The following is a 26,592-nucleotide window of genomic DNA, read 5'->3' as shown; positions in this document are numbered from 1 at the left end:
GGCTCTTGAAGAGCACAGTGACCAGCTGCATCACTGCATGGTACGGCAGCACTACTGCTATGGACCGCAAACGCCTGCAGAGAGTGATAACAACTGTGGAGAAGATCATCATGACTCCATTGCCCTCTCTGCAGAGCATCTACCATCGCAGAGTACAGAGGAGAGTTGCCTCCATCCTCTAAGACCCCACACACCCCCAACACGGACTGTTCACACTTCTGCCCTCGGAGCGGAGGTTCAGAAGTGTGAAATCCAGAACATCCAGACTCAACAACTCCTTCTTCAACAGTGATGTTCTGAAGGCAACATCACTGTTGCCTTCAGAACAATGAAGATAATTTTTTTTGCACATCAGGTCATCCTACATATTAAGCCAGCATATAAAGCTGTAGCTCTTTTGCACACATCTCTGTTTCAAATCTCCATATTTTGTCTCCCTTTCTGTCTTTGTTTATTTATTTGTACTATTTGTATTTATGTTCTATTTCTATTGTACACATTAATCAGCATCTGTGGGTGGACAGCAAAGAAAGAATTTCATTGCACAGAGAAATGCCTTTTTCTCTTGTGACACATGACAATAAACACTTTGAATATTGAATTAATGGTTAAGTGTCTGTTACTGTTTGAGGGGTCGGTCTGTTTGGCACAAATGACAGTAAGCAAAGTAAAAGTAATATATTCCCTAGCATACCCCTCTGCCTATTTTAATCACACTGGGAGAACTAAAATTAACTTCATAAGGAAGATGACTACTGGATAAAACGTTTTGATTCACAAGATCGAACCATGAGTTAAATATATGATGGATGTTGTATAACATGTCCGTTTCATTGAAAGACCATCAAGATAAACATCCAGTGTAATGGGACCTTCTGAGCACCAGGGCGGTGTCCCGACTTCCTCGCCATACGCCTCTGGGCTTCAATGACCTCCACCTCCTAAGGCAGCGTGGAACTCCGCCACTGTACAATCAAATCAGTGTAATTTCCCTCTCTGCTGATAGGGGGCGGTGTGACCCTCCGTGCTTGCACAGTGACATGGCGGTCTGACGTAAGGAAAGCGGAAAGCTCCCTGACTCGGTGTAAACAACTGTGAAAATGTTTGTAGTTTGCCCTCCTTGAAAAAATTAACGGCATGATTTTTATGACGGCTGTGTCCCGGTAAGCTCCGGTGACTTTACATGTCGTGGTTTCTGGTGGTTGAGGTTGGGATTCGATCCCGGGTGGCTGGACTCTAGCTTCCCGTGTTCTGAACGAGGTGTTTCAGCCTCCGCCACCGAGGAGGAAACCGTAACACTACACATGGTGAGTTTTTAAACGTGCTACTATCCGGTTAGAGGCCGATTTTTAAGTATATTATAATATATTATGATACACTTGACTGCTACTATATCCAGTTAGCATTAGCAATGTGTTAGCTCAATAGCATGGCTAACTAAGACAATGTGACTCGTTTTAAAAACTAGTGACATATGTGTATCTCTTAAATAACTTGATGTTTTATATTTTTACATTGAAAACATATGCCGAATTGACGTGTGGCCTTAACCATTAAATGCCTTAAGTATCGGTGTGTATATTTTACGTCTTCACTGTGAGTAGGGAAGAGAGAGTCAAACTGTCACATTATTGAATGAGGTTTGGTGTGTAGGTTGTAGACAGCGGCTTATCGACTTGATATCGGTAGAAAACACCGGCTCCCTGACTCAATTTTTGCACTGTAATTATTTTAGTGTCGTTAGAAGTCTATAAGGTTGTTTAAAACACTGAAAAGCCATATCTGTTTTGACTTTCATTCGTCCATTGTACAACTCCAAACTGCAGGAAGAAACAGCTATTTTGATTAAATATTGCAGTAGTGGACAGTTATTTTATACATTAAGTAATACATTATTTCTTTTTCTGTCTGTGCAGCTGCAAAGCTACACTGAGAAGGAACTGGCTCTACACATGAGGAGGCACCTAAAAGAAGAACCACAGAATCAGAAACCCAGAGCATATGGAGCCCACTGAATCTGCACAAGGTTTGTCAAACTTGAGATTTAAGAGGTACTTCAAATTAGGAACATGTTCTAAATGGTCTAATCCAGGGGTGTCATCTATTTTAAGATTACAGAGGATGAGAAAATAATATTTCAGGATTTTTTCAAACTTTATTTTTAAGAGCTATTCACACCTTGTTCTTCTATTATTAGTTTTCATTCCTGTCTAGCACAGCAGCACTGCTGGAACTTGATTTCATATTATGCATGTTCAGCTAACAGATGGAATCCAGCACTACCAAACCGGAAATGTTGACCAGGCAATGACTTTCCAGTCACATTAACCCAATTTTACATCATTCAGTGGAATGATAATGTCACATTTCTTGCAGGGCAAGAGAAGCCATTGGAGGAGGGTGCAGATTTAATATTCAGCTCAAAAGGACGACAACGAAAGAAAAATCCCAAATATCTGGATTATGAAACTGATGACAAAACGAATGAACACCTTTCACCCAAAACACCTAGAAAGAGCTCAGGAAGGAGAAGAGCAGCTTCTCAGAAGACTCCGACAAAGAGTAGAAAATCCAAGGCTGCCGCACAGGACACTCCAGATGGAGAAAATGAAAAAAAAGATAAAACACCTACAGAGTGTGATGGACAAACTACAGCAGAAGTGGCTGATGAACCACTGAGAGGCAAGAAAACTCAGTCAAAAAGGACTCCTGCTAAGAAAACCCCTGCAAAAAAATGTAGCAATGCCAATGTAGACCTTATAGATGGAGAGGGTGTTGTTAAAGATACGGTGCAGCAGGAGAATGGGACGCCAAAGCCAAAGAGGAAGTATGTAAAGAAGCAGTATGTACAACAAGTGAAGCCAGTTATTAAAGAAAAGGATGCAGAGGAACCTGAGGAGGAGACTGGACAAGGTGGCCGGCGGCGGAGAGGAGCTGCCAAAGCGTAAGATACGCCTACAGTACTGAGCTGTCGCATAGGTTAAATGACGTTAAACACCGTCACCTTTTTTTTTTTCTTTTTTTTTTTGTTAAATCATTTTTACATCAGACATCATCAGTTGAAACACAGGAAGTCTGAACTGTGACTCCAGACTTTGGTGATAGTTACTTTCACTATTAGTTTTGTGATAATTACACCCTAACAATCAGACTTTCATTTTTTGGTTACATGTACACTTATCCCCACATTAATTACATGCATCTATGTAGCTATATAAAAGCATACATTGCTAATTGTAAAATAATAAATTTTCTGTCTTTAAAACATTTTTAAAGCCATTTTTTTCATATAAATGGTAATATAGGCATTCAAAAATAATGTAACCTCAATCTTCCAGGGCGTTGAAGTACCTCCACAATTTGGCAAAAGACTTATTTGGGCAAACTGATGAGCCAGGAAGCGAAGATACTGGATCAGAACAGAAAACTCCCAAAGCAAGCAAAGGTACAGTGAAAGTCTCGCCGTCTCTCTTCCCCAGGGCACCAATCACAGCTAAGCATTACCTCAGACAGTTTCTGCATTTCGTTGCCTTGTACTTGTGACATGTGCAATGACAATAAAGTTGAATTCTATTCTATTCATCTTTTTACCTATTTCTTACAGAGTTAAGTGAGGTTGCTACCACTCTAATTCTACGTTCACACTGCAGGCGAAAGCGCATCAAATCAGATTTTTTTGACCCTATGTGACCCATATCCGATCATGGTATGACAGTGTGAACGACACAAATCCGATATTTTCAAATCCGACCTGGGTCACTTTTGTATGTGGTATTGAATCCGATACATATCTGATGTTTTAGAAAGCAACTGCTCTCTGAACGGTCATGTCGCATTAAATCCGTCTCTTACGTCACTGACACAAGACAGACGCCAATTATCTGCGCCGGAGAAGACATCGTGAACGCTTCCTGGCCGTCCAGTGTAGATGTCAGTGAAACTGTTGGGAAGACAACGTAAACATTTTATTTATACTGAATAATCTGCAGATTCTCACAGAAATCTGCAACTATCCTTTGAAGCACCGCTCCTCTCTGAAACAGCAATAAGGATAACTATTAGGCCATATGTAAATAACAAAATAACTTAAAGCAAAATTGGGGAACGTAAAGTCCGAAACAAGTCTTTATATTAAGGGCCATCAGTCAAGCAGTACTGTTTGGTCTGGGTCTAAACAGAGCATGTTGTGTGCGCCGCTTTGTGGGTTCACACTAGAGCGCGTTTGCTATCACATTTTATTTGTAGTGTGAACAAGCAGACAAAAAAATCAGATTTGATCAAAAAATCGGAATTGAGCATTAAGACCTGCAGTGTGACCGTAGCCTAAGACCTAAGACCTGTAGACGTGTCTCCTGTCTGAAAATGGGCCGCACTTCAAACGGCAGGAGTTGACTAACTGGCATAGATGTAGTTATATTAATGAACTTGTCTGAACTTGTTTAGAGTGTTGTGTCAACATTGCATTTCATGTCAGTTGTTAGTTGTGTTTTGCAATCTCACAAGTTACATGCAGTGTAAAATTTCATATAGCAGTGCAGAAAAATTCCTTCTTCTGCCAATATCAGTAAAGATCTCTGTGCACCGTAACTTAAATCCCTCGTTCTATTCCTGCAGTGGGTAAAGGCAAAAAGAGGAAACATCCTGACAGTGATGCAGCAGAAGACGAAGACTTTGTGCCAGATAATGATGAAGAGGAGGATGCAGAGGAGCTGGAGGATGATGACGAAGAAGCTGCATATGACTCAGACCTCGACTCCAATTGTGACAAACGTGGAAAAAATCCTCCAGTTTATTACGTCAACAATAACAACGTCAGTGGTTTTCTCATTTTAACTTGATGGCACAGTTACTGGTTATGACCTCATGCAGTGCACTAGGGTACATTACTTCAGTACGGTATCTCCATATCAGTCTAATACAGAAAGATGAATCTGCTTGATGATGGTAATTAAAAGTTAAACTGTTGTGATTTGTCAATACCAACCTGGGCTTATAAATATGAGTCATTATAATGAGCACTTTATATCAAACATAAATCATCAGATTCTGATTCATCAGATTCTGTGTTTTTCTGAGACTAAACCAAAGTGCAAACTATTATTGATTAAAATGACCAGAACATTTTAATTTCTAAGTTTAATGCAGCTGCATAGAAAAGAAGGAAGAACATGTGCATAATGAGTTCATCCTGTCTCCTTCTGTCCTGCAGACATGCTCGTTCGTCAAAGCCCAAAATGGACTTAACACCCCTATCATGAAAACTGCTTTGGAGAGTGCAAAGACCACCAAGAAATTGTAAGTCGCAGTCAGTTAACAGTAATGATTTGTTTTCGTGAAGTACCAGTGAACATTGTCCTTTTGCTGTTAGTTCATACATCAGTTTTTGTGACGACATACACAATGAGTCTTGAAGTGCAAACGACACTGGAATATTTGAACATTCAAACCCTTTATTTTGAAAGCTTCTTAAAGTCAAATTTTGGGTTATCTCAAAATTTCAGCTTACAAAACTTCACCTTTTTTGGTTGATTTTGTTGAGGTTTTTTCAGCATTTTGAATAAGTAAGTCTCAGACTGACTAACTACTTGCTTGTTTGTTTGTTTATTTAACAATGTGTTTGTTGATGTTTGTGCTTGCAGTCGGGAAGAGCACTACAGCAGCTGGGTGTTTCCAGAGTGGGTGCCCTCCACCAGGGATTGGGTTCCTGTCCCACAAAGGTAGTTTCTGTTGCTTTGTTCGTTTAATACAGTCGAATCCAGTTTTAATTGAATAACTCATTAAGTTTTATTTGGATATACCTTTTTATTTTCTGTGTTACAACGACCGTACCCAACACTCTTTACCAAGTAACTTTGAATGTTTTTTTATTTTATTCTCTGAAATTATAACACAAAAGTCATACCAGAAAGTCTTAGCTGCAATTGTGTTTATCTGACTGTTTCATTAGATGCTTAGTTATTTAGTTTGTGTTGGGACATCTGTCCACTTTTTTTGACTGAAGGTGGGCAGGAGCCTCTGCCAGCTGACAGTGGCAAAGACAGGCTGCACCTTGGACAGGTCACCACTCAATCACAGGGCCAGACAGACACAGACAGCCATGCACACCTAGGATCAATTTAAGATGACCTGTTAACCAGAGTGTCACCTGCCTTTAGTCACATTACTGAATCAATCAGTTGTCACATGGTCATGCAATGAGATATGCTGTATATGCTTTCAAGTAACCCAATGAGGTTCAGACTATTTTATACTCTTGGCAGGAACAACACAGAGAGACTCAAAGTCACATTTAAAATTTCCCATATCTTTGAATTGTGGGCTGAGACTGGTGTGAACAAAAAAGGCCCCAAACTGTGGATTTGAACCCAGGACCTTCCAGCTGTGAGGCAACAGTGCTAACTACCACACCACCATCCTGCCCTCATAGTTGCATTATATCCATTCATTAGTTCAAATAAGGCTTTTAAACTACATAGGAACAATAGTAAGGAGTCATCCAAATCTGATACTTTATCCTAATTAACCCTTAATCGACTGGGATTCAAACAGGCCTAATGGACTTATTTTGTCATTTTGGCTGTAAAATGACAAAATAATTCTCATCTTTCAGGAACAATTTTTATTTTCTCACTAGCCTATAATGAGTGAAAAATAAGGTCATGTGAGTAAAAGTGGTAACATTTAGGCGGAGCTGATTTTTTTTATACACTGATTTCCCCCCAAAAGCTTGTCATCGTTTCTTTCTGAAACAATTTGAATTTTGTCTCAAACAATATCGCTAAGAGAATTCTGGTCATCTAAAAAGCACTTGATAAATAAAGGGTTAAACAATAAAAAAACAAAGGAACTGCCAGGAGGGGTTGCTGAGATGATGTCTGAAAAGTGTGGCTCCAAGAAGAAGCCAGTCTAGTGAATAAAGAAGAGCCATCGCAGGACTATGTACCTGCGCTGGTCTGGTGGCTTCATAAAGGGAGCTGGACAAGGGACGTGTTATTCTGGCTGATATGCACAAAAGTTATTAAAAGTCTGTGTGTTCTGCTTTCATTTAGTGATTTGGAGAAATATCTGCCTCAGACGCCTCGCTCAGCTGCTTTCAAAGTGTCCAGGGAAGGACTCAACAAGGAGGAAGCACCTCTGCAAAGACTCAAAAGGTGACAGTGATCGCGGTGTAGTTACCCCCGGTTGATGATTTCCCTCAGATATGTCAAGAACAGTTCGATTGAGACATAACTGCTGCTAATACATTTCCAAAGAAAACCTCTTTTTTGTATTTGTTTGTTAGTAAAACTCATACCTATAAAAATATGTAATTGTGATCATTTGCAGTTTGTTCTACATGGTGCAGATTTTTTGGTGGCTTTTGTAGGCGAGGGGGAATAAAGCATTTGGTGTCTTTTTTGTTTTCATTTTTTTCTGTTAACTGGCAGGTTCGAATCTATTCCCCCTCACCCAGAACGCTGGGACATGATGCTGTATGCAGGTGGACCAGTGTGGGCTCTGGAGTGGTGTCCAACACCTGATGGTGCTCCTGCTACCCAGTACATCGCTCTGTCCTGTCATCAACGCATGGATGATTTTCACTACGTCAACAAAACATCCACAGGAACTGGACTCATTCAGCTGTGGGATGTGGGCAAACTGAAGTATGGCAACAGGTACAAATGAAATGTGCGGAGTGGGAAATCACTGATAAAAATATTATATTATAAAAGCTTATTGTCTGTCAGTCTCTTGACTGATTGACTTGTTTGAACTACTTCCAGAAAAAGTCCAATAGTCCTCTGTAAACAAACTGTCTACATCATAGATGGCAGTGAGATGTTCCCAGAACTTATAAGAAATTTGTCTTTGAAACTTCAGCCTTTTTATATTATGTTCTCTTTTCTTTCACCTCTGTCCAAACAGACCAGACTCCAAGCCAGTTGTGGTCTATAGTTTGGCCCAGGATAAGGGCTTCGTCTGGCATCTGAAGTGGTGTCCTGCTGGCGGCTGGGAGCTTCCCACCTGTGCCAGAAAGGTAAGGTGTTTTTCCTATGAAGTGTCTTAGCTTTTAGCTGATATTGAAATGATGAAATCTTATAACATCCTAACGTGGTATCAATCCCTCACACTGAAGGCTCCATTCTTACCCAGACTGGGTCTTCTGGCAGTGGCCACCTCCACCGGGGTGGTTACCATTTATAGCATACCCCACCCTGATGCTCTGCACTCCAACATCACTCAGCCAAACTCTGGTAAGACTGATCATAACTCGCTGTGATTTCCCCTACACATTTTTTTTTGCAGCATTTATAACTGCTCCATCTAAAGTATTTTACTTGTAAAAATGAAGCGTGTCCTGTGTTCAGCAGAGGGCACTGTTGGCTTTCTAAAGTCTGAAGTCAGCATGTTGGGTGTCTATTTTCTCCTGTATCCTATGAGGACATAGGGATGCACTGAAGCAGTGCGTTACTGGTGGTTTATAGATCAGCGCATCACTATAAAAACACTGGATGTCTTTATACCTGTTTATTTATGAATTAGCTTAGCTCATTTTCTTTCTTCGCACGCCAAATCAGAAGGTTTGGCATGTAAACGCTGTCTTTGGATGCACCATGCAGCCCTTGGATTGTTTGTGATCACAGTAAAGCTCTAAGGCCTGTACTGTGAAACAGAATTCAGGGCTCAGGATTAAACCTGAAGTTGAAGCTTCCTCTGTGAGTTTTCAGTTTGATAAAGGTGACTCCCCGTGGTATCTTGTCCTGTAGACCTGACCTGCTCCTGATAACAGGTGAACATATAAACCCACCACCTGCTGGCTAGTTTATTTGGATAATATTGGCACAATTGTTTCATGATATCACAGGATTTTCGAGTGAGTCTGGACCCTTTTCCTGAGAAACTTGTGCCTTTTGGCTGAAAGCAGTTTCAAAGCATCTAATTTTTCTGTTTGTCTTTATAAACTCAAATAGTCATATAAAAACAGTCATTAAAGAACCAAATTCTTGTAGCTCATTCTAGATCTAATATAAGATTTCCAAGTAACCCTACAGGTTTAAGTTTTGTGTTTACACTTTTTCCTGTAGTTGCTCCTTAGACCATTAAATGCCACCAGTGTTGTCGCTTAAAATGTTAGACCTTAAAATGATAAAAAAAAAGGCTTTGGAGTAACACATTAATCCCATCAACCTGATCCTTAATTATTGAAAGTTTTTTTTTCCTCCACCCTCCTGGCTTTGGATGAGTTTAATCAAATGTACAGTCATAGTATGTTGTTTGTGTTGGGTAATATTCCCGTCATGCCCGGTTTGTGTTTATGACCTAGTACCAATCTCAGCTCTTTCATTCAATAATATGCTCACAGGAAAATGTCACGTGACCTACATGATTGCAGCTGCTAGGCTTAGTGATGCCAGGTAATAAAAATCTATCCTGGTTATTTTGAACTTGCTTTGTATTGCAGATCTGTTTTAGTAGCATTGTGGTAAAAGAAAGTAAACATTTTCTCACCAAGCAAAGTCAAAGAATTTGTGAAAATATATTATTTATCTTAGTAATTAATTATCTTTATCGTCACTTCTTGAGTTCTTTTGCAGTGTATCACTAAGATCCAGAATATTGACTAAATCAGTCTCATATTTCTGACAGTGTAATAACACGTGTTCTGTGGGTTCATCATCTCCACAACAGTCAAATTTCCCTGTATGTTGTTTCCCTACTATAAGCAATGTGCCAGTAAACATGCAGGGCAGGGCAAAGACACAGGGCCCACAGCAGTCTTGCTCTTTGGAGCCCCGATATGAGTTTTCACTCACCCCACTATGGTTGGGTTGCCAACAGAAAATCCTCATAGAGACTCAAAAAGGCAAAACTGCTGTGGGTCCCACATGGGCTTGTCTACATGAGCCCCATACAGGTTTTCTATTTGCAAGACAAAGGTGTCCTGCCCTGTGTGTAAAAAGAAAAGAAAAAAAATGGCATTGCCATCTTTGTCAAGCTCAGATTTGTCAGTAAAAATAATGCAAACCTCACAACAAGGAACCACAAGCCACTGAATATTTGACAGCTTGCCAAAAAAGGATCAAAGTAGGTGCCAATTAATTTTCTATTGAACAAATAGCTAATGAGAACTTGCAGCTGTAGTCCGTTACACACATTTAAACACAGCCTGATGAACTCAAGCACGAGTATGTAATCAATCAAATAGCACCTTATCCATCATATCAGACGTAACCCTCATTAAACGTGGTAGAGCTTGTGTTTGACAAAGCAACAGTATCCACAAGAAACCAGCCTCATGCAGCTTTCACAATGGCCACAGAACACACACAGAACACTGTCCAACAGTGTAAGTACATGATGACATTATGGATGGAGGAGCCTGTGGTCCAGTCTATTCAGATCACTGCGCTGTCAGTCGCCTCTGGGGCTCTGCTGATAGAAGACAATACAAACGAGATTAATGACGAACTTATCTGCCACATCCATCATAGAGAGAAACCCAGTTATGTCTGCATGTGAGTGTGTTTATCAGTCAGTATCCTCAAAGCGGTTCAGGCTAATCTGATTGAACAAACCACCATTGTGAGATCATGAGTATAGCATACACCTTACATATAAATACGCACATTTTTGTGTTATATCTCAGTGGACGCAACCTTTTTAGATCCCATTAAAGCTTATCTTGTAGGGCATGTCTTCCCAGTTCCACAGTGTAACAGAAGCTTTGGGCTCATAGGGACAGCTACTTTGATACTTTCACTTCGTTATCTGAAAATGTTGCCATGTTTGATATGAATATCCACCACATTAACACCATATATGAAATAAAGCACATTAGGTCCCCTTTAAATCACCTGATCTCTCCACTGAAAGACATGCACATTAAATTCTTCTACATTAACATTAATTAAAAGGACTAAATAAAATAATTTTGCATCATATTTTTGGACTTGGAAGCCATGACTGGGTAAAAGTATGAAGCCTACATCATGGCCACAGCTTGAGAATTCTTCAAAAGGGTTCCTGGAGTTGGGCCTTTTTATAATTCAGTTTTCCATCTCACCAGTAATGGCTTGCATAGGTGACCGTACAACTGCCTGTACTCTGATCATTATAACATTATGTGCACTGTATTACACATGGTTTGGTTTTGAAATTAAGAAGTATTTCAAATGCCTCAGTTTGGACATAAAAAGATAAATGAGACCCGACATTTCTGGTCTTAATCTTTTCTCATTCCCTCGTGGACTCGAGTTTCCATTCTGTTTTGTAGCCATGGATCATTGGGCTCAGTTTCCAGAGGGCTACTCCATCAGCCCCCTGCTTGCAACCAGAGGTTATAGTTATTGGATTGAAAGGTTACTGAATACCCACATTTGAAGATGGCTGCACACACAAACTACTACTGCAAAAGCTTGTTTAGCTTACACTGAGAAATTTTCATAAATACAGCAATCGTAACATTTGTTTTCCTTCAATATTTTTTAATGTAATGAATGTCTTAATGTTGCCACAAACCCTATTAAGGAAGACTAGGAGATGATCAGAATCTTTATAATCCTGTATAGCTTTGCTGAAGTTTGATGACCTGAGGAGAAATATGCTACACGTAATCTGTACTTGTTTGCAATTGGCTACCTAGTGCCAAAATCAACCTTTTTATTCTAGCATACTTAGATTGGAAAAATCTGAGTTCATGGAGCTGATAACTATAGACATGTGACCTATTTGGTTTAGTAAAGCCAATGTAATATTGAACTTTGTGTGGCATCTGTGGAGGCCTCTAGCACAGCCTGGCTGCATATCTTATTTGAGCGATATAACAGAACCTCAGTGTGTTTTCTTATCTGGAAGAAGCAGTAGCATAAATGCAGAAGAGGGAATTGGAACTAATTTCTGTGGAAAGTTGGGCCTTACAGCTGCATGGCCATACCTGCAGTTGTATACCTGTCAATTAATATCAAATATATCTTTAATAAATGTACACATGTGTTATAGTGTAGGTCTCCAGAAAGGTTCCTTCTGAAGGTAAACCTGGTTTGAAAGGTTGTCAGCAGAATCAGGTAACTGTCATTTATTTGATTTTTCTCACATAAAGCACACAAGAGGAGATCTCATCTCAGATTTGATTTTATGTTTAGTTTTGGGAAAAGTGCTCCATAAGTGGAGCCATTGGGTGGCATGCTGTGAATACTCTGGACTGTTACATGCACTATGCTCATAGTGTCATAGATTTGTGGAACTGGACATAAGTGAGGTTCAGAGATGTGCATGTAGAATATGACAGCTTAAAGACTGTTTGTTCCTGTCACTTGGCGCCAACATTTTCAAAAGAACAAACTGAATGTTTATATGAAAGTGATGTTACCTCGGTCTTGAGAATAAAAAGAATAGACATTCAAGTGGGACAGTACCTTCATTTTTCTTTTCTTAACAGCACTCACAAGGTTATAATAGCGCTATTTTGTAAGCTGCGAAATCTGCCCCAACTTAAATGCTAAACAGACTAAGATGAGTCAATATTAAAATCACACACCATATGTCTCACAAGTAAACTCCTGTTCAAGCCGTAAAAGCACATACTGTTTTTCTCTGATACTGCACTTCCTTCATAAAGATAAAAAGCATAATTTGGTCATATTATCTCTGTTCAGTTTTTTCTCAGTGACCATCACCTTTGCTAACAGCAACTGCAGCACCACAGTCCTGAAGCATTGACAATTATTCATTTAATCGTGTGATTGTAAGCAGCAGTCTAACATTTCTTGCAGGTTTTTCACTAATAATTTTGCTGTCACATGTGGTCGTTTTTTTCCCTGACATTAAATTTATTTTAAGTAGAAAAATGGCTAACATCAGCGCGACTGTTTTTCAAAGGCAAAGTGTCACTTTTATGCTGCTGTGCCTGCAGTGAGGCGGGAACGACATGGAGAGGTACATTTAACCAAGTGAAAAAATACCAGAGAATTTCTTAATAGCTTCTTTGAGGCTGACATGTCGAGCACCGACTGAATGCAGATTAGTTATCCTAGCTTACGGGACCAAAAGTGGATATAATATAATATAATCTTTGGACAGGGTTAAAACTGTGTGTGTGTGTGTGTGTGTGTGTGTGTGTGTGTGTGTGTGTGTGTGTGTGTGTGTGTGTGTGTGTGTGTGTGTGTGTGTGTGTGTGTGTGTGTGTGTTCATCCTGACCCCTTAGTGCTGTTTGCAACAGATAATTATAAATGGCTTTTGTGTATCCAGTCACCAGAATGAATGAGCGCGTGAATGAGAGGAGGAGGCTGTTAAAGCTCCAGAATTGGAGGGCGGGGGGTGGCTGGAGGTTTTGAAGGAGGGGGTAGTGTACGCACATAATTTATAGCACCATTCTCCATCAGACAAGGATCTATAATTGAAATGACAAAGAAGATGCATCACCGAGCCAGTTGTTAGTGTTGGAAGCTATGAATTTTAGGCCTACTAGATGACACTTCTTGTATCCTTACTCTGTCAGTCATCAAGGACTTACTTGAGACTGGACAGGGAAGAAGATGGAGGAGGTCACACAGAGGCCAAGTTAAAGTGTGCAAAATTGCAAAATACTGTAATTTTTTTAAATTAAAGATGAATGCTTCTAAAACTAGGTTAGAAATTTTTAAAGAGTCCAGTCTTAATATTGTTCTTTAATTAATATAAAGCAAGTTGGAACATTTCATATAAATAAGATTCACTGAGTTGGCAATGTCAGAAAACATGGACACCACCACACATTTCTTTTTCCCCTTTCAGTTGACTCTCGTCAGCATCGACACTGTTTATCTCCTTACAACAGACTAACCACCATTTATCCTCAGCGGCATATTTTACTGTCTTTAAGCTCTGTCTGTGGCTGCTCCTGTTTCTGCTCAGCTAACACAGCTGACCGGTTAGACACAGTCACTCAGTCAGCCTTTATCTCTTTGTTTATCAGGTGAAAATTTTTAAGATAATCATTATTAATTGCACCATAGTCAAAACCAGAGTTAGTCAAACTCTTAAGTGCTTTGTGCAGTGGATCTTGAGGAGGAAATTATGTGATAATTATAAAGCTAAGTATGTGAAAATGTTGATTAAGAAAAGGGAAAAAAACTGATACAGTCTAATCATTCACCATATGGGAATATCTGTCATCACAGCTCATTATAATACTTTCTCTTTTTGCAACATTAGTAACTCTGAAGTTTGTGTTAAAACAAATGACGGCAGCTATTTAACTGTGTAGAACTGACTGGGATTCAAAAGATCTGAGCCTTAGAGATAAAGTAAGGGGCTGCTGGTCAGTCTGAGCAGCTGACTAGGATACCTGCTTTGGTGTTTTGGGCATGTTTAACAAAAAGGACACCCCGGAGGTACCCCCAGGTCACGGTAGCCTTGGAATTATAGAAGGAAAATCTATAGTTAGTTAGTTAGAGGGAGGTCAGGACATTTCTGGTGGTACAGCTACTCCTGCGATCCAGACTTTAAATTGCAGAAAATGAAGGAATGAATTATTCACAACATTAAAACTGTTCACAAGAAAAGTGAGTAAACACTGCTGCATGCCGAGCTGGTAGAAGGCTGCACAATGTGAGGTTGTTTTAATGTGACTGATGTGATTTTCACAATTATAGAGAGCCAATTATGTCCCAGAAGGTTAAAACTTATCACCCTCACGCTGTCAGACCAGCCTTCTCAAACTTCTGCTACACCCTAGTCAGACATATGACATCATATTGAATAACCACTCACTGATGATCTGGAGGGCCAAAAGAACAAGAGTTGATTTACAACAAGGTTTATATAAAATATTATTGTGTATTTTTCTGAGGCAGAGGTGAGGTGATGGAGGGAGTGGAACAGCGAAGAAGACACTATTAATCTAAACTGGAGGAGGAGAGAAAATTTATGATCTGGAAAAGTCTGACACCGTGTTTCTGTTTTTCGCTTTTAAACACAGCGACTGCCTAAACACAGATAGGAGAGTTTCTGCCAAACTAAATATCCAGTCATTTCGTAAAGTTTATCCGTTATCTGTTTGGGTCTTATAAATGTGCAAATCCTCTTGACTCTAAGATATATTTTTTCCACCTTTAAGGTTATTTAAGGGTGGTGTGATGGTTAGCAGTATAGTCTCACAGTAACAAGGTCCTGGGTTCGAGTTGAGTCTGTGGCTGAAGTTTGTATGTTCTACCATAGTTAAAAAAAACACCTATGTGGTGTTAATAGGTGATGGCCGTAGCATCTTTCTGTATTAGTCCTGTGACTGAGCCTACCTTGCCTCTCGCCCTATGATAGCAGTGAAAGGCTTCATCAGCCCTCTTACATCCTTGAATTGAATACAAGACCTTCTGTCTGTACTTCTAGTTATGTCAGGATTCCTGTTAATCTGTATGAAAAGCTAGCTAACAAGCTAAAGGTACATTACCAACACTAAATATGCTGGCACGTAGTATAGCAAAAACATGGTGAGGGTAAAAATGTGCTGCTTTTGTACTCCTGCTACACCTCTCAGTGAACTCTTTATAACAGAGTCAATTCCTTTTGCTCATACTGTATATAGCCTGTAGCCTTTTATGCATGTAAAATATCATTTGGCATTGCTCTATGATAATGGTGAGATTTGCATTCAAAGGGCCATATTTACTATGTGGGAAAAAATTGCAACATGCAGTGATGGGAAAGTTCTGCAGGTGATGTACCGTCAATGTGCTAATTTATAAACTGAAACGCATCATTTCAATAATGGCCAACACAATCTGCCAAGAGTGGGCTTCCACTAGTAATGCACTCAGTCTGTTAACATCTCTCTCAGTCAGTCCAAATAAATTAAAGCTCCTAGCAGCAACTGTAACAGCAGCATTGTGCACAAAATTAAAAAAAGGAAAGAAAAAGCTTACAATTAACTTAAATATTTTTAACCCTCTGAAAGGGAAAGTCCTGCAAATGCACAGTGCAATAATGAGAGCCAAACGGCAGTAACCACGCCTACACCTTTCAGTTAATACTACGACTCTTTGGTAAATCCTGACAGAGACGTTTTTAATACCTAAAGAGGGTTTTATTCTGGCATAGCTTGTTAGAAAATCTGTCCCAAAATGTCAGAATATTAACACGTTAGAAATGGGCTTCTTGACATGTAACATCACAGCTCTGCAGCTGAGCTTTAATTACATCTGACACTAAGTGAACGCGTCTCAGATTGAAGACAGCCGAGTCAGGGCCGTCGATGTTTAGCTGAGCCTGTTATTCTCACTGCTTACAGAAAAATCTTCAAGGGACATCCAGCACTACATTCATGCTCACTGTGTGAATTTCTGTAGTTTTCATGTTATTGTCATCAGTAAACCATTACTGTAGCTGTCAGGGTTCATTTCAGATAGCAGAGTGGAACTTTGAGTTGGGTTACATGACAGAAATATGATGGGTCCATGTACAGTAAAGGTACATGCTACCTGTGCATCAAAGTGAATCATTTGTTTAAAAAAATGAAACTTTTTAAAAACAGTTAGCAAAAAATCTCTGGGTATTAAAGAAATTGATTTTTATGTGTTTTCACAGGTAAAGGCATTGAAACACCTCAAGTATACAAGGTAGGATGCTCATAATGTCACAGCCCTGTCGATGTTGTGTATCTACCATTAGGTTGAGACAGGACATAAATGAAAATGACCTTTGTTTTCTGCAGGTTAAAGGAGTGGTGACATTGAAGCTGGGCGCCTTCAAAGCCCCTCACCATGAAATGAGCGGGCTCGTCCTGTCTATGGATTGGCTTCCTGACAAACCACACAATATAATGGCTATTGGATTCTATGATGGTATGAATTGATTTCTTGCAGATGTTCTTGATTAACTAGTTGTCTGTTTGAGAGAATAAACAAAGGAGCAGTCCTGAGCTGATCTGATTCAACTATGAGTCAAGATTATGGATTAAAGAACTGTTTTATGCCAGTAGTTTCACTTTTCCGCTTGTTCTTGTTCTCTCCTCAACTCTCTCTCCAGGTGTAGTAGGTCTTTGGGATCTGACAGCGAAGTCTGCGCTGTTGCGTGTGCGAGAGTCAGACAGGTCGCTGAGTCTGCTGCCCTACAGATGCATCCTTGCTCACAACAATGGAGTCCGGTCCCTGGCCTTCTGTCCTGCCTCCAGGTGAGCGTAATATCAAAACTCTCTCTGGATCAAAATAAAACACTGTGACTTCAAAATCAAGATTTTAATCTGTCATGCCTCTATGCCGTATGCATTTTATTGAATTTTGATAGCTGAACCGTTCATGCTTATGAGGACGAGAGGGTGGAGTACTAAGTTGTCAGGTGACATGCTTGCTTAAAAACTATATCCAAGAATAAACTGTTGAGGTTACAAGCTAGACCCTGGACAGGCTACCAGTCTATCACAGAGTTAGTTCATAGAGACAGACAGCTGTTCACACCTACAGTAAATTTACAATCATCATGTATGTACCGACTCACTCCTGGTGGCTGATTGGTGGGGCCTGGCGCCCAGCTGGGCCCCTTCCAGGGGGTGTGGTGCCCTCAGGCCTCTCTGGCACAGCTGGCTGCCGGCAGACCCGCGGGCACGTCACTGCAACCCCCTCTGGCCTCTGCTCCATGGCTGCTGGGTGACCTCTCGTTTGGGGCTCTCCTCAGCTCTTCCCAGGAGGGTGGCACGGTTGCCCCTGTGGTGGTCCTCCTTGGGTCCTCGTATTCTGGGGCCTCTGAATGTCTGGGGCCTGTAACTCCGCCATACCTGCTTCATGCCCTGGGGGGCGGAGCTATGACTCTCCACACTCCCTAGCAGATCGTTACATGGAGAAACCTTTTGAATACAAGTGTGCTGATCCACACAGGTGTGCACACATGCAGACTCCACACAGAAAGGGTCCAGCTGGCCACTGGATTTGAACCTAGGACCTTCATGCTATGAGGTGACCAGCTTCCACACCAAATATACATATTGCATAATGCAAAGGCTCCAGCAGCACAAACATGGCAGACAAATCCAGTAGATGTCAAGATGCCAGCTACAGCTGTCAGTCAAAGTAAACACACGTCTAACTTTAAGTCTTGCCTGTATCCAGTTAGACAAGTTATTCAGAAAAGCTGTACTTTTACTGTAAAAGGAGAAATTATATCTGAAGGAAATAAATACATTATTTTAGACTGGGCTGTAAATTTGAATGCTGTTAACGGGAGTCTGTGGGAACTGACTCACTTTTTGAGGCAGCGTCACAAGGGACTGCAGTGTTTTAGCACCTTCACATTGGCCTTATTTTCAGCTTTAAAGGTCACTGCTTGTGTAACAGTACAATAGAATTTCAAAGCTCAGTAAAACTTAAAGAAAATACTGCAGTCACCCAGTGATCCCATCTTTGTGTCTTTATTTCATCAGTTTTTCCTTCATCTACTTTACTCTGGTAGTTGTTATTCGCAGCCAATTAAAAAGGCGATTTGTTGGCGCCTCTGGTACTCGGAGCTAAAGGCGAGACGATAAATTTTGAACGCACAGAGTTGCAGTAGAGCCCTCCCTCTATTGTATTCAGGCACTAATTCAGAATGTAGGGTACAAGGCCGGGCAAGCAGCCACGTCCTTATCACCACTCAGACAAGGCAACCTGAATTAGCTCTATGCAAGTCAACATGCGCTGACCTTCAGGCTGCAGCCTTGCTGAGGTCTCACTGCCTGGTGTGATTTTCCATTCATATCTAAAGTTAACTCTCTCCGCTTGGAATAGTTAACTGACTCAAAAACTTCAAGTGTTTATAGAGGACATTTTGTGCTGTTTTTTCATGTCACCAATATTTATTCTTCATATCTTATAACAAATAAACACCCAGAAATAGGCAAGCTGCAGGTATGCAACTGGCTCTCTGAAAGGTATGTAAAGTTACATAAACCTGACGCTTGAATGTTTACAGGTTCTAGATGATAATGGGCTTATGTGAGAATCGTTCATGTGGATTTTAAGAATTAGTTTTGTTTGGTTTCTTAGTTTCTGACTTTTATTTATCTTTATCCCGTGATATCTGAGGGACTGCACTGTGTAAGCTGGATCTTCTTATAGTATGTATACCAACATAATCACTTAACCAAATTAACTAAAGCACAGGTGGAAATAATTCAGATGAACTGCTCGCAACTTTCTTGATGTGAGTAAACTTTTTAAATGCTCGATACAGAAGTGAAAACGGGATGGCCAATTTAAAAAATAATAAAATGTCATAGCTAAGGATTTGACTTTAGCCCCATTACGGACTGTGTCTCCTGAAATCATTTTTCTGTGCTCTGTTAGTCAGCTGATGTATGTGCAGATAGGAGTGAGCTGGAGAGGTTATTGAAATCACCTGTGTCTAATACGAGTATTCACAGATATACACTGCAAGTCAGTATCGGGGATGAAGCAGAATTGGTTTTTCATTAAAAACTGTCCAGAATGTCATTTTTCCCACTAACAGGTCAGTGTGAGGTCATCAGCATCATCTCCTTCTAAACCCATCCAGCCCTGCCGACTCACCTAAAGCATGATTAATATGGCTTATATTGTGGCGTGATGTAAAAGCTTTCACAGAGGATTTTCTGCCTTGTCATGAATTTTGCTTTTTTGAAGAACTGCCAAATAACATTTTGTAAATGTGTATTTAACCTCAGATCAGAATTTGAGATAATGGTAACAATAGTTTCAAACACATGGTCCTGCTAAAGCCCATTTTGTGGGGCTGTGACCTCTTAAAACAAACTAATGACCCATTTTAGTCAACACTGCTTTAAAACAGCTGGCAAATACAAGTAGTCAGATGTAATGATTGAGGTAATTAGTATTTCCATTAAAACTACAACTGCAGCCTTCATTTGAGCAGATGTGAACCTAATTTGATAGCAGCCAGTTTTCCTCCACTTTTTAAACTATTTTCTTCATTTCTGAACCACAGACTTTAGTTTTCTCTAAAGATAAAACTAAAGTTGGATTAAAGGTGGATAAATGATCAAGATTAATCCCACAGAGAGAGAAAAAGCTCCTGGCTGGCAGCAGAGAGACTCTGAGGACGCGTATCTTGTCTGGATCACTGCTTTTTAATTACACAGTCATGCTGAAAAAGATCAAATCTCCCCTCTCTTTGTCTTTGCTCTGGTTTTTAACACCTTTGTATTTTCTTTTTCTCTCACTGCAAAGTCTTTTTTCTCCTTTGTCATCGCATTCATAAAGCATTTTTTGTCTTACAAAAGAAATCCGACTATATCGATTGTTCTGCCTTCATTTGTTTTATGGCAGACGCCGCTGTCAGATTTGATCAATGTAAAGAGAATAATGACTTTCACTTCAAGCACTGCATCACATTTAAATCCCTGTGTTCAGCCTATTTATATTTTCCACCAACAGAACATCCTGGTCTGTTTTCCCATCGTCAACATGTCTTTAACTTTTCATTTGTTTTTTGTCTTCTAGATACCTGTTGGTGACGACAGGTGACGACCGCTTCGTGAAGACATGGGATCTGAGGAGGCTCTACGATCCCATCACGGTTCAGAAACGCTGTCTGGCCAATGAAATCAACTGGCCACTGAATGCACCGGGGGTTTTGATGGCCCAGGACAATGGCACCGTGGTGTAAGAAAGCTTGTCTCTGTTTCTTTGTTACAACTTTACATCTGACTCACTTACATTGTATCTCTGGTATTTGCCTCTAAGGTTTGAAAGATATGTTGGACAGTTGTAAACCAAAATGAACAAATACTAGAGAGTTAGTGAGTCCAACATTAAAGCATGGAGGCAGTCTAGCCACAAGTCTATCAATACAGTGCTATATGTATTTAATCATGCTCAGAAAAGAGACAGTATGTTGAAGCAGTGGACTCCAGGGTGAACCAAAGCCAAATCCCTGACCTCTGTCTTTGTTAGGGACACATTAGCATTTACACTAGAGAACATCCACGATCAGACCCCAGAGCTTTTTGGGAAAGGATTTGAGAAATCAAATCAAAATTTGTCTCAGTCACTGTTCACTTGGATTCTAGATTCCTAAGGTGCACTTTAAAATAAAAAGACTACAAAAGTACTGGGAAAGGAATTCTTTGACAGCTAATGGAAACGAAAATTGTCACAATAAGAACCAAAACAATCACTGATAATGAAATTAATAGCAATTCTTTCTCTTGAATGAAAATATCAGAGTTCATTTTTTCCCTTGAGCTTCTTCACAATCGCTTCTTCAAATTCAGAAGGAATCTGAAGAGTAGGATCCACAGCTGCTGGCACATCCCTCAGGTACTCAGCCTCTCCTGAGATTTTCACCTGGTCAGCAAATGGTAAATGGCCTGTATTTGTATAGCGCTTTACTTAGTCCCTAAGGACCCCAAAGCGCTTTACACTACATTCAGTCATCCACCCATTCACACACACATTCACACACACATTCACACACTGGTGATGGCAAGCTACATTGTAGCCACAGCTGCCCTGTGGCGCACTGACAGAGGTGAGAGTGTGGGAGCTGGTTTGGTGCTGGGTTCATGTACGCTCTTTTAGCTCATGGGACTAACTGTGTCAGCCCTAACCTAAAAGTCACCACATGAAACTCCTATTTACAGAAGTCTTTCCACTGTATCAGTGTCCTAACTGAGTTTCATTTGGCATACTCACTTGTGATTTTTGTGTCCCAAAAAGTTAAAGTGTGGAAAACGGCCAGCACCTTCCAAAGATTATGAACTTCAGGTTACAGCTTTGTAAATTCTGTAGTAGAAACAGTCTGGAAGATGAACAGAGTGGCTGCATTTAGCATTGAAAACAAAAATTCAGCATCAAAGATAATATCGTAGTTCATGCTTACTTTTCAGAGTGATTCAAACTCCAAAGGTAGTGGAGCTTACACTAGCCATAGTGTGACCTTCCTGCCTCCTAACAAGCTCCACATCCCCACTTCTCCTCTGCGATCTGTCAACATATGCAGTCTTGAAGTAAGAATAAAAAAAGTCATTATGACTCGTTCTTTCTCTCTTTTTTTAATTTAGGAAAGGTTCACAAGGAGTCCATTACATCGACCATCACATGCGCTCGCTCTTTGCACTTCCCCGGTCCGGCACTGTGTGGGTGAGTGTAGCTGTTGTAATCTTCCATTCTTCAGTCATCAGCAGCCCATAATTCAGTCACAGAGCACAAAATAAAATAGCTTTGAACTTCAGGAAACCTTTAAATCAGGGGCACGACGGTCATTTTCGAGACGATGAAGAAAGTTTGAGGATGTTAATATTATTCAATATATATGGATAAAAGGTAGTTAAGGCCAACACAGACTTCTGGAGTATAAAGGTATTCCATAGTTTTGTTACTGTCAGAAATTCCTCTCAAAGGTCAAATCCAAGTCTTGCATTTCACTCGTCTTTGCTGACACTGCAGCCAGTTTTTTCCTCCTGAGGATGTGAATCTTTAGAAGTTTTTCTGGTAGGTTTCAGAGGTTTTTTTTTTCCAAGCGTCAGGACATTTTGCCTTCGTTTGGAACCGTCTCCAGCAGTGGATTAGTCCACGTTTTTTTCTTAAGTGAGTATTTATGGGAGAAAAGCTGCCCTCTAGTATTAAATTGATTTAAAATAAACTACAGTCCGTGTTTTATTGTGATTAATGAACACGTCCCCCATCACAACAGTGTGGTGTTAAATAGTTTAGGCCAGGCGTAGAGCGAGGTGGCATTGAGCAATAGGAAAGGTATAGGATGTGTCAGTTATGGATTCAAAACAGTATTTTATCGTTTTGTTGATGATGAGGAAAATAAAGACTGCTACCTTCTTTTACCCTTTGTAATCATTGAAAACCTCCTTTTGCTGCAGTGTTTTGGGTTTAATTGTGTGTGAGTTGAAAAAAACTACTGGAACTGATACATTCGAGGCTAGTTGTGCTTCTGTAATTAGTCTCATTACTCAAACTATCCCTGAGTGTCTGAAATTTGCTCTAAGTTACTGAGAGAAACTTTTTTTCCTTAGCAGTGCTGTGTAATTTAATATTTCATTTTCTATGCGTCCCTGCAGTCTCTGTCATACACCGAGTGGATTAACAGTCTGGTGACCGCAGACAGCTTCGGAGAGGTGATTTTCTCTCTGTTACCTCAGATCAGCTACGTTGCTCCTTACATCAAACGCACAATAGAGAGACGATTTGTAAGTTTACTTTTCCTTTACTTTTATCGCTCTTTATTTTTCCCTATGTTTACTTCAAAAATATCATTTTACATTATATCAGATGTCATATAAAATTGGTAGTGTTCATAGAAAATAAGACAAAGAACATGAATTGAACATGTGGCCAGTTGCAGTGAAAGAATTGCTCAGATTTAGAGACAAGCTAACGGTCCATTTTATTAACCTGTTCCCTTCAGCCCATCTACTTCACATCTATGGTGCCTTATGATGCAACGGAGAGAGAAAAACAAGAAATGGGAGGAGAGGAAGAGGAAGGAAACGCAGTTGAAGAGCAGCAGGGAGAAGAGACAGAAGAACCAGATGCTACACAGGAAGCAGGAAATGAGAACGACAGTGAAGGAGGAAGAGTTGGACGAAAATGTCCTCCGCTGAAATTCCAGACCTACAAAGAGGCTACAAAGAAATACTGCCTCCATTATACAGATTTTGATTTTGTGGGTTAATTTTTATCTTCATTTGGTTTCATTGTTTTTTATTAAACAGATATTTATTAAAAAGTAAGGAATGTTCAAGTAATATATGTAGGCCAAAGACAAACTGGAGAAAAAGGCTATAGTAGAATAGAGAACGAAATAAGAGGAAGACCACACTGACACTGTAATAATCATACACTCTGACTTTCAGCGGACCACTGCAGGAAGCGAGAGGCGAGCTGTGTGGAAACGCATGAAAGACACAGAAGTGAAGGCAAAGATCATCCTGGATGACATGCCTTTGTCTGCTCTATATAAGGTATCTGAAACACACACACACAGGGCGGGTATCATCAGACTCCAGCTGTAGTGCAACACAAAGAGAAAAAGCAGGAAAAGATAAACAGTGCAATGAGAGGAAATGGAGGTGAGATCTGTAAGAATAGCCTCTTCCTCCTCCCTCTTCTGCCTCCTCCTCTGATGGGCAGCTATAAAGGGGCTGAATGTAATGATGTGTTAAATGAGAAAAATGTCACCCTCAGTGGAAGGAGGGAGGGGGAGATGGAAAGCAGCCATTTGAGGATTTGATGTGTTTAATTTTAAGAGAGGCAGAGTGGAGGGTGTCGCTGTGCCCTCTGGGATGAAATGATGGACGGAGACTTCTTGGGACAGGCTCCAAAACAAAACGGGAAAGGTTTTTGACTGGCTCTTTGTCTGAGAGGGATAAATGGATTAGAAAGAGGAGGATGGCAACTTGGGAAGGAGAAGTGAAAAAATATAGGGAGGCGTGCACCAGGAGGATTTATAGTGGTGAGTGGGGTGGATAAGCGTCTGTAAAGAAATCAGGGGGAAGTGATGATATTGACTCAGAGCTACAGCTGCGTCATTCACTGTGGACAGAGAAAACAAGAAATTAGCCTATAAATAAAAACCACTGTCGCCTTAGTAGAACACAAAGAAAGCTGTTTGTATTAAATGTGGAGTCCCTCAGGGATCCACACTTGGTCCTCTGCTTTTCTGCCTGTAAATAATGCCAGTATCTGCTCTTCTGTAAATTGACCTCTGATGTTCAGTTGTTGGTTGAAGAGCACAGACGAGAAATATTCTCAGCTGTCTTTTCTCATTTCTTCAGGTTCGTTTCAACCCAAACATGAGCTGCCACGACTGGGTTGCATCCGGGGGTCAGACTGGACTGGTTAGATTTAACTGTGTAAGGGCTCTGATGAACTCTCATCTGAAGAAGATGATTGGTGAGAGTCAGGCCCAGTTCAACGCTCTGTACTCGCCGGGCCAAGCGGTGACAGAGCAGCTATAGCAGGAGTTTAACTTTGCTACGGTGGGTTGTACTCCCTCAAGAGACAGTCAAAAAAGTGACCTCTGAAACACGCAGCTGTGAATAATGAAAATATGTATGAATATTACGTTTTTATTCTTATACATTTGTATATGTTGAAAATCAGTCAACGAAAACTAATGACATCAAGCCATGAAGGTACTACAGGTTTAATTGGTCCAGGTTTTGAAGCATCTAGACATGGCTAGATATATCCAAATTGTCTGAATGTCACTCCGTATATAATGAAGTTCAACTTTAAATTGACATAATTACAGTATGCAAGCTAACAAAAGTAAAACTCTCTCATGACCAGTTTAGGGGCTTTTCTTTTGATCTTTGGTCATCGTTGACCCTGAGAAACTGAAGCAAGACTTTCTCTCTGTAAACCAAACCCAACCAGAATCTGTTGAATTCAAAGCCATTTAATTTTTCCTGGCAATTAAATGTTTCCATGTTTTCCATTTTCTTCTTATCAAATTATAATAAAAGTCCTAATAATGACAGTTCTGTTCTCTACATCAGAAAAACTGCAGCAGTTGACAGTTAAGTGCCTTTCATAACCCTCACTCACACAGGCCTAGAGACCATTTCAGTGATGAAATGTGTGTCCGCCACCTGGTTGGAGAGTGGTTGTTTGCACATGAATTTGGTTGCAAAGAGGAACACGGTGCTGCAACAAAAACCTCTGGTGATTGATTTGGTCGTTTTGATTACATTACAACAGTTGCCCATAGTTTACATGGAAGACGCCAGATTGTCTGCAAACACTTTCAAAATGTTCTCCAAGCAACATTGAAACTGAAAAGCGCGACACGTGGAGAATGCTCACCTTCAAAGTAAAAGTTGGACCTTTTACAACCTGTTAGTTACAGCAGGAAAGCGCAACCTTTTCTTTGAAGGCACATGTTCTCAGTGCGACGGAGAGCTGAAAGACGTTTAAAACGTTATTTTTTTTAAAGTGAGGATGGCGTTGTTTTCCAAAGAATTGGTGCGTCATGCCAATATTTCTTAGGCTTGCTAGCAAGAGTGTTCTGGAACGTCATAAGTAATTTCATTAGTTAAACCCACTGGTGTTTGTAATATTTCCAGACTTTCTCACGCGTTGTTTAATTTGTGACTTTGTTTTTAGAGAGGGGTTTTTTTTGTGCATTCCCTCATTTTGTTATCAGCCTCTCACGTTATCGGTAGCAGGCTGGGAGCTAATTTTGGCTGCGTTTGCTTGTTCAAACAACTCAGGCTCTAATTAGGGAAAATACTTGAATTTTTTGTATCTACAGGATATAACACTTAGAAATGTTAAATCTTTTTCTTACCTGGTGTACATTTTCCCGTTGTTGTTTTTCTCCAACTTTATTTATTTTTAACTGTCTACAAGAAAATAATAGTGAGGTGTAATTAATTACTGGCATCACTTTTTTTTAAAGACACATTTCCCTCTGAGTTAAATTAGGGGTTTTAAAGTGTGCTTCATTTTTTGATTAATTATAAATTTTAGTGACAGTTTCACAATAATATTTCATTATAGTGTTGTCAGCCGTGGCCATATTTCATTACTGACAACATTATCTTTAACTTATTCATAAAAGCATCGAAATGTTCTTCTCCCTGCTCGCTTTTGCTTTTTTTGAAATGTTACATATAATAAATTTTATAATAAAGCAAGACCGTGGCTCCAGTC

General features: G+C 40.1%; 1 protein-coding gene across 2 annotated transcripts; it reads left to right on the top strand.

Annotated features, from left to right (window-relative positions):
- Positions 1-1,014: 1,014 nt before the first annotated feature.
- On the top strand, positions 1,015-26,576 carry gtf3c2 (general transcription factor IIIC, polypeptide 2, beta). Of its 2 annotated transcripts, none has more exons than XM_085382484.1 (20): positions 1,015-1,307; positions 1,917-2,026; positions 2,377-2,944; positions 3,339-3,445; positions 4,615-4,811; positions 5,210-5,295; positions 5,640-5,717; positions 7,050-7,151; positions 7,428-7,655; positions 7,906-8,017; positions 8,117-8,234; positions 16,541-16,572; positions 16,668-16,797; positions 16,982-17,126; positions 20,422-20,583; positions 21,984-22,062; positions 22,995-23,051; positions 23,342-23,599; positions 23,790-23,897; positions 24,711-26,576. In XM_085382484.1, exons 2-20 carry the CDS (start codon positions 2,002-2,004, stop codon positions 24,891-24,893), a joined length of 2,775 nt encoding a protein of 924 aa, XP_085238610.1. In that variant the 5' UTR covers positions 1,015-1,307; positions 1,917-2,001; the 3' UTR covers positions 24,894-26,576. The 2 variants fall into 2 exon arrangements, with proteins under 2 accessions (XP_085238610.1, XP_085238609.1); XM_085382483.1 differs by having other exon boundaries at positions 22,995-23,123.
- The last annotated feature ends 16 nt before the right edge of the window (positions 26,577-26,592 follow it).

The sequence above is a fragment of the Rhamphochromis longiceps genome, linkage group LG15 (assembly GCF_057381845.1).
Source record: "Rhamphochromis longiceps isolate RC_006_pf linkage group LG15, R_longiceps_female_GT1.1, whole genome shotgun sequence".
In the NCBI taxonomy this organism is placed as follows: Eukaryota; Metazoa; Chordata; class Actinopteri; order Cichliformes; family Cichlidae; genus Rhamphochromis; species Rhamphochromis longiceps.
This window is presented reverse-complemented; position numbering and strand designations above follow the sequence as displayed.

Bases quoted from the DNA above. Each gene is read 5' to 3' on its own strand.
- gtf3c2 (XM_085382483.1), top strand. From the start codon at position 2,002: ATGGAGCCCACTGAATCTGCACAAG. The intron at 3,446-4,614 runs GTACAGTGAAAG...CTATTCCTGCAG, and splicing joins AACTCCCAAAGCAAGCAAAG to TGGGTAAAGGCAAAAAGAGG. The intron at 4,812-5,209 runs GTCAGTGGTTTT...TCTGTCCTGCAG, and splicing joins ATTACGTCAACAATAACAAC to ACATGCTCGTTCGTCAAAGC.